Source organism: Sorex araneus, chromosome 1 (genome assembly GCF_027595985.1).
Source record: "Sorex araneus isolate mSorAra2 chromosome 1, mSorAra2.pri, whole genome shotgun sequence".
NCBI classification, from domain to species: Eukaryota; Metazoa; Chordata; class Mammalia; order Eulipotyphla; family Soricidae; genus Sorex; species Sorex araneus.
Window position 1 is genome coordinate 105,541,614 of NC_073302.1, and position 15,694 is coordinate 105,557,307.

The window sequence follows — 15,694 nt, forward strand, 5'->3', positions numbered from 1 at the left end:
TACACGTTTTCCAAATATGGCCTACAAACATGGGTAACAATGGTCTTTGGAGAAACAGGACACAGCAAGTGGATAGCAACAGCCTTTGAAGAAAGAGGAAAGAGCAAATCCTCACTGAATACTGACAGGTTCTTGAGAACTGCCATGTAAGGGAAACGAGGCATAACAAAAATAATTTTATCATAGACTAACTGATAAACATCAGTGTTAGGGCCGGAGTGATAGTACGGCAGGGAGGGCGTTTGCCTTTCATGCAGCTAACCCAGGTTTGATCCCCAGCATCCTATCTAGTCCCTGAGCATCACCAGGAGTAATTCCTGAGTGCAGAGCCAGAAGTAACCCCTGGGCATCGCTGGGTGTGGCTCAAAAAGCAAAAAACAAAAGCAAAACCAAATAGTCTTAAGTTCTACAGCAAATTTCTGTTTATAAGAACATCATTGACTTTTAAACCAAGACCCCAAACTCTTCCAATATTCAAACAGTAATCTTTACTCTTTCATTTATTGTTTCCAGACCCTCGCTTCAGGTTTAGGGTCAATCATGGAAGCTCAGAGTGCAAGGTGAGAACTAACCTGAGGCAGCTTCTATTACAGGGTTTACAGGGTGCCTCTCTGCCTCTCTGTGTCTCTCCCTCTCTCTCTCTCCCTTTCTCCCTCTCTCCCTCTCTCTCTCCCTCTCTCCCTCTCTCTCTCCCTCTCTCCCTCTCTCTCCCTCTTCCTCTCTCTCTCTCCTCTCCCTCTTTCTGTTCTTCTCTATCTCCCCCTCTCTCTTCTGTCTTTGTCTCTGTCTCTGTGTCTGTCTCCCCCCCCGCCCCCCCTGCCAATAAGCCTCAGTTGCACATCTTTGTGATGTGAGAGAAAAACTCACATAAGTGCTGGGAGACCAGGCCAACTCCACACGCAGTGGCTCTGCTGGGAATTGATTTTTTTTCTCATCAATATAATGAAATGATTTTGAATGAAACCTGGTAACTTGAGGAGCTGCTGTATATGCACATAGGAAATCTAAGCGGGCTTGGCAGAGAAAGACATTCATGCAGGAGGTCTGATTTGAGACCAGAAATCCATCTGCTCTTCACTGAGCACTCATGGGAAGACCGAACTTGCTAACAACTCAATATCACACAAGGAACAGCTGTTGGTCCAGAACCTGTATCATGCTGGAAACATGCCTAAAGGAGCCGAACCCAATAATAAGAGACTTCTAGCGATGGAAGCCCATCATGAAGGAAGGCAAACAAATAACTTACATGTTTTGAGACAGACTAAGGAAATTGAAAGAAGAGTAAATTTGAATCAAGAAAAGAAATAAATTTAAAGCCATCAGAACAGGCTCTTGCTCTTGACGGGCTTAACTGCTGATGAACCTGACAGCGTGTAATGTAAGGACTGTGTGCCTCACTGTCATTTAATGCTCAGTTCTATCCACGGGTCCCTTCTGTAGCAACTGTCGCTGACTCTGGCTGTATCCAGCCAGAAAACAGAAGTATTCAGGAGAGAACAGGGCAGAGCAAGAAAATCTGGAACAGAGCAGAGAAAGAGTATATTCACTGTGCAGTGAACAGAAGAGCCAGCCCACTCTTGTACCTTAGCTAGACAGTCAAAGAGAAGGTGACAGGAAGGACAGGAGGGAGCAGAAAGGGAGATCTGTCCTCGCCACAACTTGCTTTCAGATCTATTACTTCTCCTTGGAGCACCCAACTTTATGGGAGACATATAGAAGCTGGCAGCATTCCATCATGCTGCACAATAATAAAGGCCCCAGAGACCCTGCAAAGGTCCTTTGAAGAGACTGAAATGAACTTTCTGAAGCTCAGCATGGCTGGCATTTGGAGCAGGAGATTGTTGTGGAGAGAAGCTCCTGAGCACTGTAGGATGTTGAGCTGCCTCCTTAACATGTCCCCATTTGATGCCCAGGGGACGCTCCATTAGAACAACACGGATGTCTCCAGTCGCTGCAAATGTGCCCCAGAGATGAGCCACTTCTAGAAAGTCTCTTGAGATTGGAAATCCACACCCACCTGTTGGCCAGAGTTTGCACTTCCAGGTGCTTTTCTCCATAAATGAATTTATAGCCCTGAATAAAGGAGAGGTACGACTTGGGCGTCACATGGGTGGAGCGTCGGAAGCGCTGGAAATAATCCACGCATTTCTCCGCGACCCCATCCTGGAAGGAGCCCATACACTGCACCACTTCCCTCTTAGTCTCTGCGCTGCAGTCGATCTCGTAGGAGGAGAGGAAATGCTCCGACACTAGAGAGAATAAAAACAGCAGCCTGTGTCATGAAAAGAGAGATTCATCTGAAAGCCTCGCTGGCGTCTTTCTCAGGCTTAGATATCTTGAGCATCGCGTGCCAATTTCATAGCCGCGGTCAGGTAGAGATGGCGCAGCCTGTTGGACACCAGACCAGGGAGCCAGACAAGGTGTTTTTCCCTTTGTACAACCGGACTAGAACCGACCGGAAGTGCATCACCACCATTCCTGCTTCCAGGGACCGGAGCAAGAAAGCGGCTTCTCTGCAGCTGCAGGCCTTGGTCAGCAGCCAGCCTGTTTTCACGGCTGACATAGAGAAAGAAGCGCTAGAAAGAGCCGAGACCTCGGTGGCCACCTGCTACTCGTATTTAACAATTCCACTTTTGTGGACTTATTTATCTTCACTGAGAACCTGTGCGACCCCAGGATCCAAGTGCATTGGGCACGTGGCATGCTCATGGCTGGATTCTTTTATGAATAGGCTATTTCTTTCTTCCCAGTGGCAGCTGGGCTGTTCGTGGTGAATTCTAATTTACGGAGTCCTTTAAAAAAGGTTGGGGAAAGATCTGTCAGAGGCCTTTATCTTCCCAACAGCACCCAACATGGGAAAGATTAGAGTGCAGCATTTCCTATTACAAGACGCAGTCGCGATCCAGGGCCCATCAATCACCAGCGACTGTGTCTCGGCCACGGGTACGGCCAGGAGGGACCTTGCAACGTGAAAAAGTCAAAGAAAATTTGGTCTCAATTCTAATTGACTGGGGTCATGGATAACGGAGTTAAAATGATCACAACCATCTGTATGTATCTTAGATGGAGGAAAATGGTCTATGGTTTTGCTCATCGGGAACTTGATACATGCAGTTGAACAATGCACACAAGATGCAAATGTGAATGCGGCCAATACAAAGGGAGGAGAGGAAGGAATCTTGTGAAGGAATGCTTTGAAAAATATGATTTGTATTTGGGAGCCATCCCTGACAGTGCTCATGGATTACTCCTGGCTCTCTGCTCACGGACCACTCCAAGCAGCACTCAGCAGACCCTGGGAGGCACCAAAATTGAACCCAGGTCGGCTGCATGCAGGGCAAACATCTTATGTGCTGTACTGACTCTCCAGATCCACACAAAATACATATTTTTAGTGATATATTTTTACTACTAGTAATTGATTAGTAACTATGAATAATTGTGGGTCAATACTTATAGCCATATAAATAATAAGACCATCAGCTTGGTCACAAAGACTGATAAGATACATTGAGAGGCACTAAATGAAGATACCTAATGACTAGTCATACGTTCTCATATGTGTTAGGCAACTGCTTTTTAAAAGATAATTTTTTTAATTTTAAGAAGTTTGCATTTGGACACTCAGAAACATAGGGAAAATTTTGCTGCCACCAAATAGCCTGAATAAAATGGACAAAGGCACTCAGCAGACATCTTTCTAAAGGAAACAAACAAGTGGCCAGCAGGTACATGTAAAGATGCTCAATATTTCTATTAGGCAAATGCAAATCGCAGTCACAATAAGGTACCACCTCACTGCTCTGAGGACGGCTAATGCCAAAAAAAATCAATAAACAACAAGCTGTGATCAGGATGTAGAGAGCAGGGTATCCTGCATTACTGGTGGGAATGTAAGTTGTGCAGTTACCATGGAAACCAGTGTGGAGATTCCTCAAAAATTTTAAAATAGAACTACCATATGATCCATCAATTTCACCTCTGCATATATATACATAAACTGAACTCAAGATCTGGAAAAGATCCCTACATGGGTATTTACAGCAGCATCTTTCACAATAGCCAAATATTCATCAGTAGTGAATGAATCAATAAACTGTGGTGTACATATGGAATGTAGTTTTATTCAGTCTTTTGCAAAGACATAAATTCTGCCATTTGCAATAACAGAGATAAATCGGGGAGGAGGGCATTGTGTTGGCTGCAATAAAACAGAACAGAAGGACAAATAGCTCTGATCCCATTTCTATGAGAAATCTGAAAGCATTTCATATGATAATTAAAAGTATCATATTTAATGTGATAAAATTAGAGAACCAGAGAATAGAAATGATGTCAGTGTGTAACTGGGAGGGAAAAACTAGAAGGTATTAATCAAAAAGAAGAAAGTTTGAAAACATAAAATGAACAAGTTAGAAATCTGTGTACAGCACTGTGCCTAAAGTTAATGATGCTGCATTCTAACCTTTAAATTTGGCTAAGGAGTTTCTCATGCACTCATTCCAACACCACATCCAACTCTAGTATACCCTTGTCAGGTAATCTTCCTGGTAGTACAGGGGTGCCCAAGCAGCAAGTAGACCCACCTGCCCTTTCCCAGCCAACTGGCATGATGGTTCAATGCAAGGCCTGAGGATATAGTTCTGGTTGGACCCTCTGGTGCTGGGTTACCTGAGGCCATCACTAGGGGCTCTTGGGGAGGGTAAATGTCAGGACCACACCCAACAGGGGCTTCCAGGGGTGAATCCAGAAAGATGATCATGGAACCATCTGATGCCATGGATCCAACAAAGGTTGGTAACATGCAAGGTATGCACCTCTTCCCTATATTACAGTTTTAGATTCATAGTAAGTAATAATATCCAAAACTGAGCATTATATCACTTGTATCACTGCATCATCACATTGCTCATTAATTTGCTCGAGCGGGCACCAGTTAATGTCTCCATTCATCCCTGTCGCATGCTAGTGTAGCTCAATGCATCTGCTCGCTCCAGGAACACAAAGAGCCTCAAAGCATTCATTCATGGTCTTGACTAAGAAGTCTGACCATCTTGTAGGTGGTCAGTCAGGCATTCTTTTGAGATCCCGTGGAATCCAGTCAGTACCAGTTCTAGTTCAGTGGTCGTCTCCAAATAGCATTACGTGTCCGACCCATCTGATTTTCGATGCCTTGGCAAATGAGGCAGCATCCCTGACTCTCGATCATCGATGGAGATCGGAACTCCGGATTCCTTCTCTCACTTAAGTGAAACGTAATACTCCAAGCATAGCTCTTTCAATTCCTCTTTGGAAGACACAAATAGCGTTCTTATCCTCTTTTCATAGGGCCCAGGTCTCTGAGGCACATGTTAGTGCAGGAAGAACGGTGGAGTTGAAAAGATGAGCCCAGAGCCAGAGATTCTTGGTCCTCTTAACAACTTCTTCGATGCTCTTGAAGGTTTTCCACACCACTCTCTTCCTCCTGTGTAGCTCAGGTGCCAGTTCGTTCATCATGTTGTTCTCGACCTAGGTACACACAACTGCTGCATTCAGAGATGTTCATTTCATTAAGAGCAAATCAGGAACTAGTCCATTTCTCATGAGCAGTGTCCTCATGGGATTCAAGTGCAGTCCGACCTTTCCACACTCACGGTCAAAGTCGGCCAGCATTCGTGCCACTTGGCTAATGTATGGTGTTATGCCATCAGTGAAGTGGAGGTGGTGTGGTTGCCGATTGTCTGTCTTCACTCCCATTCCTTCCATTCCAGTCGTCGCATGATGTTCTCGAGGGTGGCACTGAAGAGTTTCGGTGAAATAGTATTGCCCTGCCAAACCCCTCTCTTTACGCCGGTAATCACTTCCTTATAGAATGGTGAGATCCTGGTGGTGAATCCATAATACAGCTCACGGAGGATTCTGAGCATTATAATCGCTAAAGAACTTCCAAGTTATCTTCTGGATGTTATGAGGGTGGTGGGTTTGCAGGGGAAAGAGGGGGACCACACCCAGCAGTGCTCAGGGCAACTCCTGGCTCTGTGCTTATAGACCACCTCTGGTGGTGTTACGAGACCATATATGGTGCTAGGAAAAGGGTGAGTCATATGCAAGGAAACCCCCCCAACCCCTGTGCTATGTCTCTGTTCCATGACGGATATTCGTAGGTCACAGATCGTGATGACAATTTTTGACATTGTGGTGACAAAATTTCATAGCTTTATACTTACCTCCAAGCCTAGGAAATTATATGCATTAAGCATATACAGACTTTTATGTGTCATTCATATTTTAGTTTTTACAAATAAAAATGTAGAAGTTAGATCATTAGAAAAGTATAATTATTATCTTTATAGAAAATATTGTGATCTAAATAAAAATAAGCACAAATGGCTGACAGATTTCCCTAGTGATGTTACTGGAAGTAATTTAATCCAGAATCAATATCCTGAAAGCAACTTTAATGATGGTTTTTCTACAAAATTTATTGCTCATTTTACAAAAAAGATAACTAATGCTTAAATCCCTCAGTGTACTAAGTTCTTCCAAAACATATATGGTATTCTTTACAAACAACAAATGGTAGGTTAGCTTTTGTTGTGTAGATTTGATTTTCCCAGCAACTTTCCTTATATTTCTTAAAGGAAGGAGCTATCAGATATTACAGCTATTTACTCCCATGATTTCTAGAAGTTTAAATATGCATGTTGAATGCAGATTGTAAATTCTTACTAGATTTCAGGCATATCTACAAAAATCTACTAGTTATCAAAAGGTCTGAAAGGTTCAAATGCCCAGGTATAGGATATAATGTACTGTTTCTATAGAGATAGAAATCCAATGAAAGTGATGATTTTTTAAATTCCAAAATGACTACATGAAAAGCAAAGGATGTGACAGATTGTAATTAAACTTTGGAGCTAAGATAAAGAAAATGAATAGAGCATTCTTGATCTGAGGGACAATGGGTGGAAAGATAAGGATAATCAGTATGTCCAGAGTAGCTTCAGAGAACAAGTGGAAAAAGTCTATCTTGAGAAAGGGAAGGGTGATTCTGGCTGAGAGAAAACTGCATGTAAATACAAATCATATTAATTAAGGGTAATGAATTTTGACAATCTGATTAATTCATTTAAAATAAAAAGTAGAGACACAGCTAGTTGCTGAAATGGAGCTTTATGGTTTTTGAACTTGAGTTTTCAGTCTAGGCAGGCAGCTAAACATTAATGTAGCAAATGATCCAACTGAAAACATAAATTGCAAAGTATGGCTAGTGACAAGAAAGTGAAGCATGGAGTGCTGAAAATCCAGGAGGATGGCTTAGCAGAGAGGAAGAGGAAGCAGAGGTTGATTTCCATGAAGAAGTGACACTTAGCTCAGCCAACGTTATCAAAAGAGAGGAGAGAGAGCTGGAGTGATAGCACAGCAGGCAGGGCATTTGCCTTGCACGTGGCTGACCCAGGTTTGAATCCCAGCATCCCATATGGTCCCCTGAGCACCGCCAGGAGTAATTCCTGAGTGCAGAGCCAGGAGTAACTCCTGTGCATCGCCGGATATGACCCAAAAAGCAAAAAAAGAGAGAGAGAGAGAGAGAGTAGGAGAGGGCGGAGGAGAAGCATTGCAAGGGAAGAAGAATGGCTGTGTTGAAAAGCAAAGGGAGGACATGGAGACTTGAAGTTGGAATAATGTGATGGCATTCGTGCTGGCACCATCTTTGCATCACCATCTTTGGGTGGGAGACAGGTGGAAAGGAGATATCATTCGAAAATTATCTGGGTTCTCTAGGTGAGTGACAACGGAAACTGGGACTTGGGTGTCAGTGGAAGGAAAAGAGTTGGACCCTTAGGAGACACAGTTGCCATGACTTAGTGATGGAGGGGACTTAAAAACTGAAGGAAGGAAAGGAAAAGCAGAAGCACCCAAGAGCCCCGTGCTTGCCTGATCTCCTGCACAGGGGCAGGACCACTACAAACAGGGAGACCAGAGAAGAACCACTTCAGTTTAAAAAGTTTGAGTTTGAGAAAACTTGTGGAAGACGGCACAAGAATTTATCAAGCTGGCAGCCAAGTGCACAGATTTCCAGGCGAAGGACAGACTAGGCTGGAGATAAAACTTTATGGGCCATATTATATGGGTGGTTGTTGATGAGTCTGCCTAGGAGAGAATATGGAATGACGACACAAGTGTGCCTTGCCCTCCAATATGCCCGATCCATAAATGTCACAAAGCTCAATAAATATGCTCCAAATAAGTGAAAAATAGATGCATGCATAAAGGTCAGGATATTTGCCAGGAACTAAGGACAAAATTTTGTTTCCTTGATACATCATGTAACCTTGACTTGGGATGATGTAATGAGATTAAAAGGCATGGGGGTGTGATGTGTACAGTGAAAGACAGACCAATAAGACTTTTGCCTAGAAAAAATGATTGAAAGAGTAGACTTGGCAGGAAGGGCCTCCATATCTAAATTAAATCAGCCTTATTAGCATATTTTAAAATGCTAATCTAAAGTGGTTATTTCATTGTTAGTAATAATCTAAGATGGTTATTTCACTGTTAATAATAATTCCTTGCATGATATACTATATTGTAAAAGGACTTGCCTACTAATTATCATTATTTTAGAGAAACGTCAATATAGTTCTTAAATACTGTCATTTTGTAGCCTGCACCTATATCAAATATCAAGAATTTTTATCTTTAGAATTCACATCTTTATAGAACATAAAATGATGCAGTAAGAAAATAAGGCCCCCCCGGGGGATGGAGTGATAGCACAGTGGGTAGGGCGTTTGCCTTGCACGCGGCCGACCTGGGTTCTAATCCCAGCATCCCATATGGTCCCCTGAGCACCGCCAGGAGTAATTCCTGAGTGAAGATCCAGGAGTAACCCCTGTGCATCGCCGGGTGTGACCCAAAAACCAAAAAAAAAAAAAAAAAGAAAGAAAGATAGGCTCCTGGTTGGAGCCGGAATATTTAAGAAGAGTACAGATAATATTTAAAATATAGTAACCTTATTAAAATAGTGATACTCTAAAAATCACTTCTTTCTATGTCTATGTCTTTCTCTTGTCATACTACTGTGACTTAATTATAGTTTTCAAATTTTTATTAATACTTATGCTTTAGAGATCATGCTATATAAAGTCCAATTAAAAACATTCAAGAAAATTTAATTTTAATAGAAGTATTTTGGCTTTTTATTAATATTGTGAACATATATCATTTGTCTTTACCAATTAAAAATAAGAATTGGTAGAAAACAAATAGATTTGTTGTTAAGAAAAGTTTTGTGCTATGAAATTTAGGACCAATATACTTACAAAATAGTTTGTAGGTGTCCAACAAACTACTGAAGATTATTAACTTATAGTTAAAAACTTAGACAAAGATGACACTGTTGTGGGTCCCTATACAATTGGGAGAGTCATCCCTTCAGGTTTTGTCTAAGAACACCACTTTTGGAAGTTATACCAGGATAGCAATAATTCTAAGTCTCTATCTTTTTAAAATATCCACAAATCTATAGTTTAGGAGAGATAATACAGGGATTAAGGTGCTTTCTTTGTACAGAGCTGACCCCAGTTTGAGCCCTGATACCATATAAAGACCCTGGAATACCACCAGTAACGAGCTTCCCCAAACCAAAGATCAATAGAGGATAGATCATTTCCCACCAAAATGTGAAAAAGTCACAAAATGGTGCTTGACATCTAAGGCTAGTATCTCCAATTTCACTTCCAGAGTGGGAGAACCATTAAGGTTCCATGGGGTGGAAGGCAGGGCTCCAGAGACGTAACATGCTGGTGAGCAGCTTTTGCCCAAGACAGATGCCATCTGAGGACTCAGAGCAGTTCCCTCTGATTTCAGCACTGCCATCAGAAGAAGGAGTGTCCAAGCGACTTAAATTAACACTGTTGAAGAGATTGAAGCCTCCGTGTGTGTGTGTGTGTGTGTGTGTGTGTGTGTGTGTAAAACTCACTCATAATATAAATCAGAGACGGACATGCAAATGTCCACCACTCACCAGCAACTAAGGCATCCTTAGGCCATCGGCTGAACCAGTCTATGGTGCACCCTGAAATAAGGGCCGGGAACTTCAAAGCTCGGTTGCGAAATTTCTCTCCCACCGGTGAAAAGCAGAGTACCACATGCAGGTTCTGTCGAACCCGACTCATGAAGTATTCGTATAGGTTCTCATTGGTAGCAGGACGCCGGGGGTGCTCCTTTTTCATGACTGGCACCAGGTCACTATTAATTTCATCAATTTCATCGCGTGCAAACAGGTTGGAGACCTTTGAAAGCACAGACATCTCAGCTCAGTTCAAGCAGAGAAAAGCAGACCAGAATAAATTGTTCCAGATGGGCCACGTCCGGAACGTTCCTCAGCTTGTCTTCTTAAACTCGCCTCTACCAAATTAACTCAAGTTCTATAAGGTAATATGTAGCATATTTTAAAATATCAAGTGGTTGGATGATTCATTGCAAAGTCACGATCCTCTAAAGAGTAGGTGAGAAATCAAAAATCTAATCAGCTTTCCTCCTAACCTTCCTCTTTTGTGTTTTTTTAATTTGTCACTTGGGGCATTCAGTGAAGTTTTAGATGCACACTTTGACTGCGAGTTTTATTCTTCAGAAACTCAGTGAAAGAAACCATTCTCAGATTGATCACCTAATCCACAATAATAGCACTATCCAAAACTCTAATGGAAGAAAATAGAGGGACCCGGAAGAGACAAGACACAGGAAAAAGGAGTGAGCTCTTACTTCACCCGATGATAAGACATTGTTCATATATTCCAGAAACGACTCATCCTTAATCTCATTGTCTGTGAAAATAAACGTGATTCCTTTGCCTTGCTGGCCAGCCGTTCTGTACAAAATCTTCAGGTCTTCCATCAGATTTGAGGTGCTATAAGACCTAAAGAAATATTGTCCTGGTGTTATTAGCTAAAGTAATTATACAGAGATGAAATAGTCTAACAAAATGCTTCATGGCATTTTTCAAACGAAAACAAGCTGATCATTTTCCATTTAGCAGGTATTATATGAAAATGTTTCTATTTCTTATACCTGCAAATTTATTTCTAAAACTCTAAATCTTATAAAACATTATAATTAGTTTATCCCCATCAAAAAAAACTAGAGTGAAGTCAGTCTGAAACAAAATATAAATGTTTGCCACAATTAAATATCATCTGCATATATGTACGACTTTGAAATATTTGTTGGTAATTATAGCAGAAAAGTTAAATTGAAATAATTACAAAGAACCCATCTGCAGTTGAGTCGTAAAAGATACTTCATAAATTGAATTAAATTAAATCATTTCAAACCTTCATTCTATGGGGTTAAGGAGAGGCCAACTATTAAGGCGACTTCCTTATGCCCCAATGCAATTATATTCATTGCCATCTTTGGATGTGACATGAAAGGGTCTGCTGAATAATCAGTACACTATAGCTAGAAATATGAATAAATATGTCATGCCAGATCTTCTTTTACAATTCAACTCAATCCTTCAGCTGATGTAAGTTTGCATTCAGGAAATGTTACAGAGGTCCCAGGACCCCACTACTACTAGAAGGGAAAATAATGACATCCTGGAAACTCAAGACTTACAAAATTATGTGAATTTTGTATCATTCAATGATCTCAGAATTCAGAGCATGAAAGCAACTGCACTTCTAATTTTTTTCTCACTAAATATTTAACTCTTATACTCCTTTTTTTTGAACATCTAAAACCAGAAGCAGAAATACTACTACTACACATTAATACTTTAAGAAGATGTCTAGAGAAATGAAACCTCAAAGATCAGAAAAGAATTTCAAAGACACAGTTCCACTTAAAAAGAAAGAGAGCAAAATATCTCATCCGAACTTTTCCTCGTAAGAAAAAACTTGATCTCCAGTGACCTGGATCTCCAGGGTTTGCCAACACAAATAATCTGAATTGGGTATTCTAGCAAACGGTTTTCCTTTCCAAAACAAGCTCTTGCTTCCCAAGCTTTGACTCCACGGCTGGGCAAAAGTCGCTTGAAGTTGACACAAAGGTAATGAGGACCTGTGCCAGCTTTCATCAGAGATGAGGCATTTCTTATCTGATTCCCCAAGACACCCATGTATCACAGAAAGTGGAGTCCTAAGATATTTCTACAGGTACGATGTGTTGCAATGACAAGGATGTCAGTCCAACAACTACAAATGATGCATTCAATTCCTGGGTGAATCTGGGATTAAGACAAATCAATCAATGCTTCTCTGACCCTCTGTTACAAGTCCATGTTACAGATCTTACAAAACCACCAAAGTTTCTTTGAAGATCAAGTTAGCTTGAACATGTGTAAGTGCTTTGGAAGATACAAGATTTGGTACAAATGCTAGGAACAAAATTCTCAAAGTTCATTCCTTTTCCTGTAGTGATCTTTATCTAATTCTGCTTCTGCCCACATATTAGACAAATTACATACAAGGTAACTAGAATTGGTTCTAATTTGCCCTAGTACTTGAAAATCAAAATGGCATGTTTCGTATTTACTCCCAAATAGAATCCTATAATAATTTATAGGCTTTACCTATTGGCATGCAAGTAAAAATTATGCCAATAATGCCTTGATTACCCTGATCTCCAAAATCAATGTTTAATGATTTATGTCTATAAGGGAAGCCCTTATGTCTATGGGCTTCCCTCCATCACTGAGACCTATCATGTTTCACCTTTCTTGGAGAAGCCAAAACTCTAGATCAATGCAGGACGGGCTGTTCCCCTTCCTAGAAATGAGCAATAACTCTGTCCTATTCAACTCTCCAATTTGATCTCCTGCTTTCACCCTGGTTAATCCTGAAATTTCCTTAGCTTCTCAGAATCATCTCTACTTTTCTCTTTATACTTTTTTCTCTTTATACTTTTTACTTCTAAGTTCTCCCTGCTCTACCCACCTATATCTAGAATTCCCTGTAGTGAACCATAGCAACATCTATCAAGTTTCCCAAGCCAGAACAAGAAGGTACCAAGTCCAAAAGTTCCAGCTGCCTTCCACTACCTAGAATGGGGCCTCTTCCTTCTTGCTGCTGCCATTTTGGGCACTATTGCCTGTTGTAATCTCTGAAGCATCCTTAGAAGGAGTCCAGGTTAACTCCTGCCATTCAGCTCTGCCCATACAAATCCAACATGGCTTCCTAGAGATAACTCACTAATGGCTTCCTCCATAGCTCCAGAATGAAGCCCAAATTCCTCATCATAGCTTTAAGTGTCCTATTTCTCTTCTTTTCCACTTTCTTTTCTTTTTCGTTTGCTATGCACCTAGTCATGTTTCAGTTCTTCCAGAATCGCAAATAAAATCTCACCTGTGTTTGTTTTTTACCTGGACCATTCTTTCTGATTCTTCCTCCAAATCTAATATTTAGGTTTCAAGAAAACTCTCTCTTCCTTCCAGGAATCCTTCTCTGGCCCTTCCCTAAATGATGTAAGGAGTCCCTCCCTCATTTCCAGAGGGTCTGGCCAGCATTTCCTTCCTCATTTGAGACAGCAGCACCCAGGCTTCAAGCATCATTGTTTTTCAGCTGAGTATCCCTCAGGAATAAACTCGATGATGATACAAGCCAGATTTCCTTTATTCATCATTGTTTTCCCTAGCACTAGCCAGTACCTGACATATCACTGGTACTCAGTAAATACTTTAGTGTTGGTTTTTCTTTTACCTTTCTAGTCTGTTGGCATTCTCAAAATCTAAATTCACATTTCTTCTGAAACTCATAAAAAGATGATGCATAATACTTATATCATGTAGGATATACAAACCCCGGGGAGACAGCTATTCACCAAAAATCTAGGCTGATATGTTTCAAAAAGGATTATTAATGGCACAATCTTCATGGTCTATGATAGAGGTTGAAAGGGGAATACGATGTGCCAAACTTCAAGAAGGAAAACTAGTATGATTCCTTCAGTATAAGAAAAACGCTTTAACTCTAGCTGGCCTGTGGGAACCCTTTATCAAATCCATTTCCATTTAATTAAATTGAAAGCCTGTTACCTTGTCAGAGTTATCTGGAAGAAAGTGTAGCCAGCGATGAATGAAGCCAACCTTGTGAGGCTCTGCTTTCCTGATCCACCCACCCCCACCAAGAGGGCATTTCCTCGGGGAGTACGAATGACTCTTGAGATCTAGAGTATAAAATAGGAAAGATTGGTACCCATCAATATATCGCCACTTATATTTTTTCTTAATTATTCTATATAAACATTTTGGAAAGCATAAGTGTCCCTGGGATCAGAATTCAGATCTGAACTTGGGGAAATGAGAACATTCCAAAAGCAAAAGTGTTTGGCATGTACTCGAGTGAGTGGTGAGGCTGGAAACTCAGAAACTATAAGACGATCGGTACAGAGCTGTCAGCAGAGAGCCCAGACTGTGGCTTTCTCTAAGCTACCAAGGACAGGAATAAGAGACACTAAGATTGTCTTGGAGTATTTCTAACCTAGGACAGTTGGATAAGAAAGAAAACAAATTTTAAAACAACACCTATTCTTGGAACACATAACACACAGTTAAATAAAATACCTTCCATATTTCAAAAATGGCCTTTTAAAGGGAGGAAAATTAAAATATTGAGTAGACGATGATGTTTTAAGAACATAAAACAAGCATAAACCCCTCTATTGACAGATAGTGGTCCCTAAGACATAAACCAAGAAGTGGATGGTGGGTAGAACGGAACTCTACACTATGCAGGTCAGTGGTCCCATAGCACTCCACATTCCTTTCAGGAAAGACGTACACACTTCTTTGACGATATTGGTAGTGACTGAACTACTTTCATCATCATGCACCCATTCCCACTGAGAGATAATTTAGTGTAGAATTCTCAATTCATATTTCACCTTGTGTGATAACTATTTATCTTTCCCGACAAACTGCAAGTTCTGTCTCAGATATTTCTGTGCCGTTCATTTTGCTCTAGTTAATAAAAATGATTCGGGCGGGAATGGTGACAAGGTCACTTCTAGGTGCTGAGAGAAGCTTCCTGGTGCATCCTGGGTCTGGCTACTACCCAGATTTTGTAAAACATGAGTTCTCAGGATTCAGCCCTCTGGCAGAAGCTGTACTAGACTTCTATTGGAACTGCTCTTAGCGCTGGTATATTCCCCGCAATTTGGAATGATGATTCCAGGGAAATGGAGACGATCACTCTGTCTCTGCTGTAGACATGAGAGCTCAGGGAACAGGGAAGTGACGGACACCATTCCTCCAGGATCGTACTTACCCACTCTCTACATTTCTGTCCAAAGTTATGATGAAAAACACTCCTCTAAAGAGAATACCAGTACTGGCAAAATAATCAGAATTTTGTGGATGCCTATTAACTGTCTTTCCCCAAGAATATTTTGAGAATTCAGATATTCAGGTACATGAGGTAAGAACTTCTGCACATCACATTCCCACCTTCTTTGTATTTTTCCTTAATGTGAATTGTTTAAACTATGTGGCTTTTGCCATAATCACTTCCTTTGGTTGATGCTGATGAATATATTAAGAGCTTAAATAATTGTTCTCGTTATTGAGACTCTTCATCCCAACATCTTACCATACTCCTGAACCAATGTCTTATGCTAATTTTTTCATTTCCTTTCTATTGTATATTAAAATCTTAAAATATAGATGACAGATGAACATAGACATGAACAAACAGAAGGCTCGAAAAGCAGA

The 15,694-nt window shown here is 40.9% G+C and overlaps 1 protein-coding gene across 1 annotated transcript in view; it reads right to left on the minus strand.

Moving 5' to 3' along the window:
* The window catches only part of DNAH5 (dynein axonemal heavy chain 5), a 304,825-nt gene that overhangs the window by 84,134 nt on the left and 204,997 nt on the right, over window positions 1–15,694 (minus strand). Inside the window, exons 53-56 of the mRNA XM_055123648.1 lie at window positions 14,021–14,151; window positions 10,750–10,903; window positions 10,010–10,277; window positions 2,021–2,252 (exon numbers count right to left, since the gene is read on the minus strand). Of these exons, the coding sequence (XP_054979623.1) occupies window positions 2,021–2,252; window positions 10,010–10,277; window positions 10,750–10,903; window positions 14,021–14,151 (785 nt within the window). The remainder of the gene's footprint in view (window positions 1–2,020; window positions 2,253–10,009; window positions 10,278–10,749; window positions 10,904–14,020; window positions 14,152–15,694) is intronic.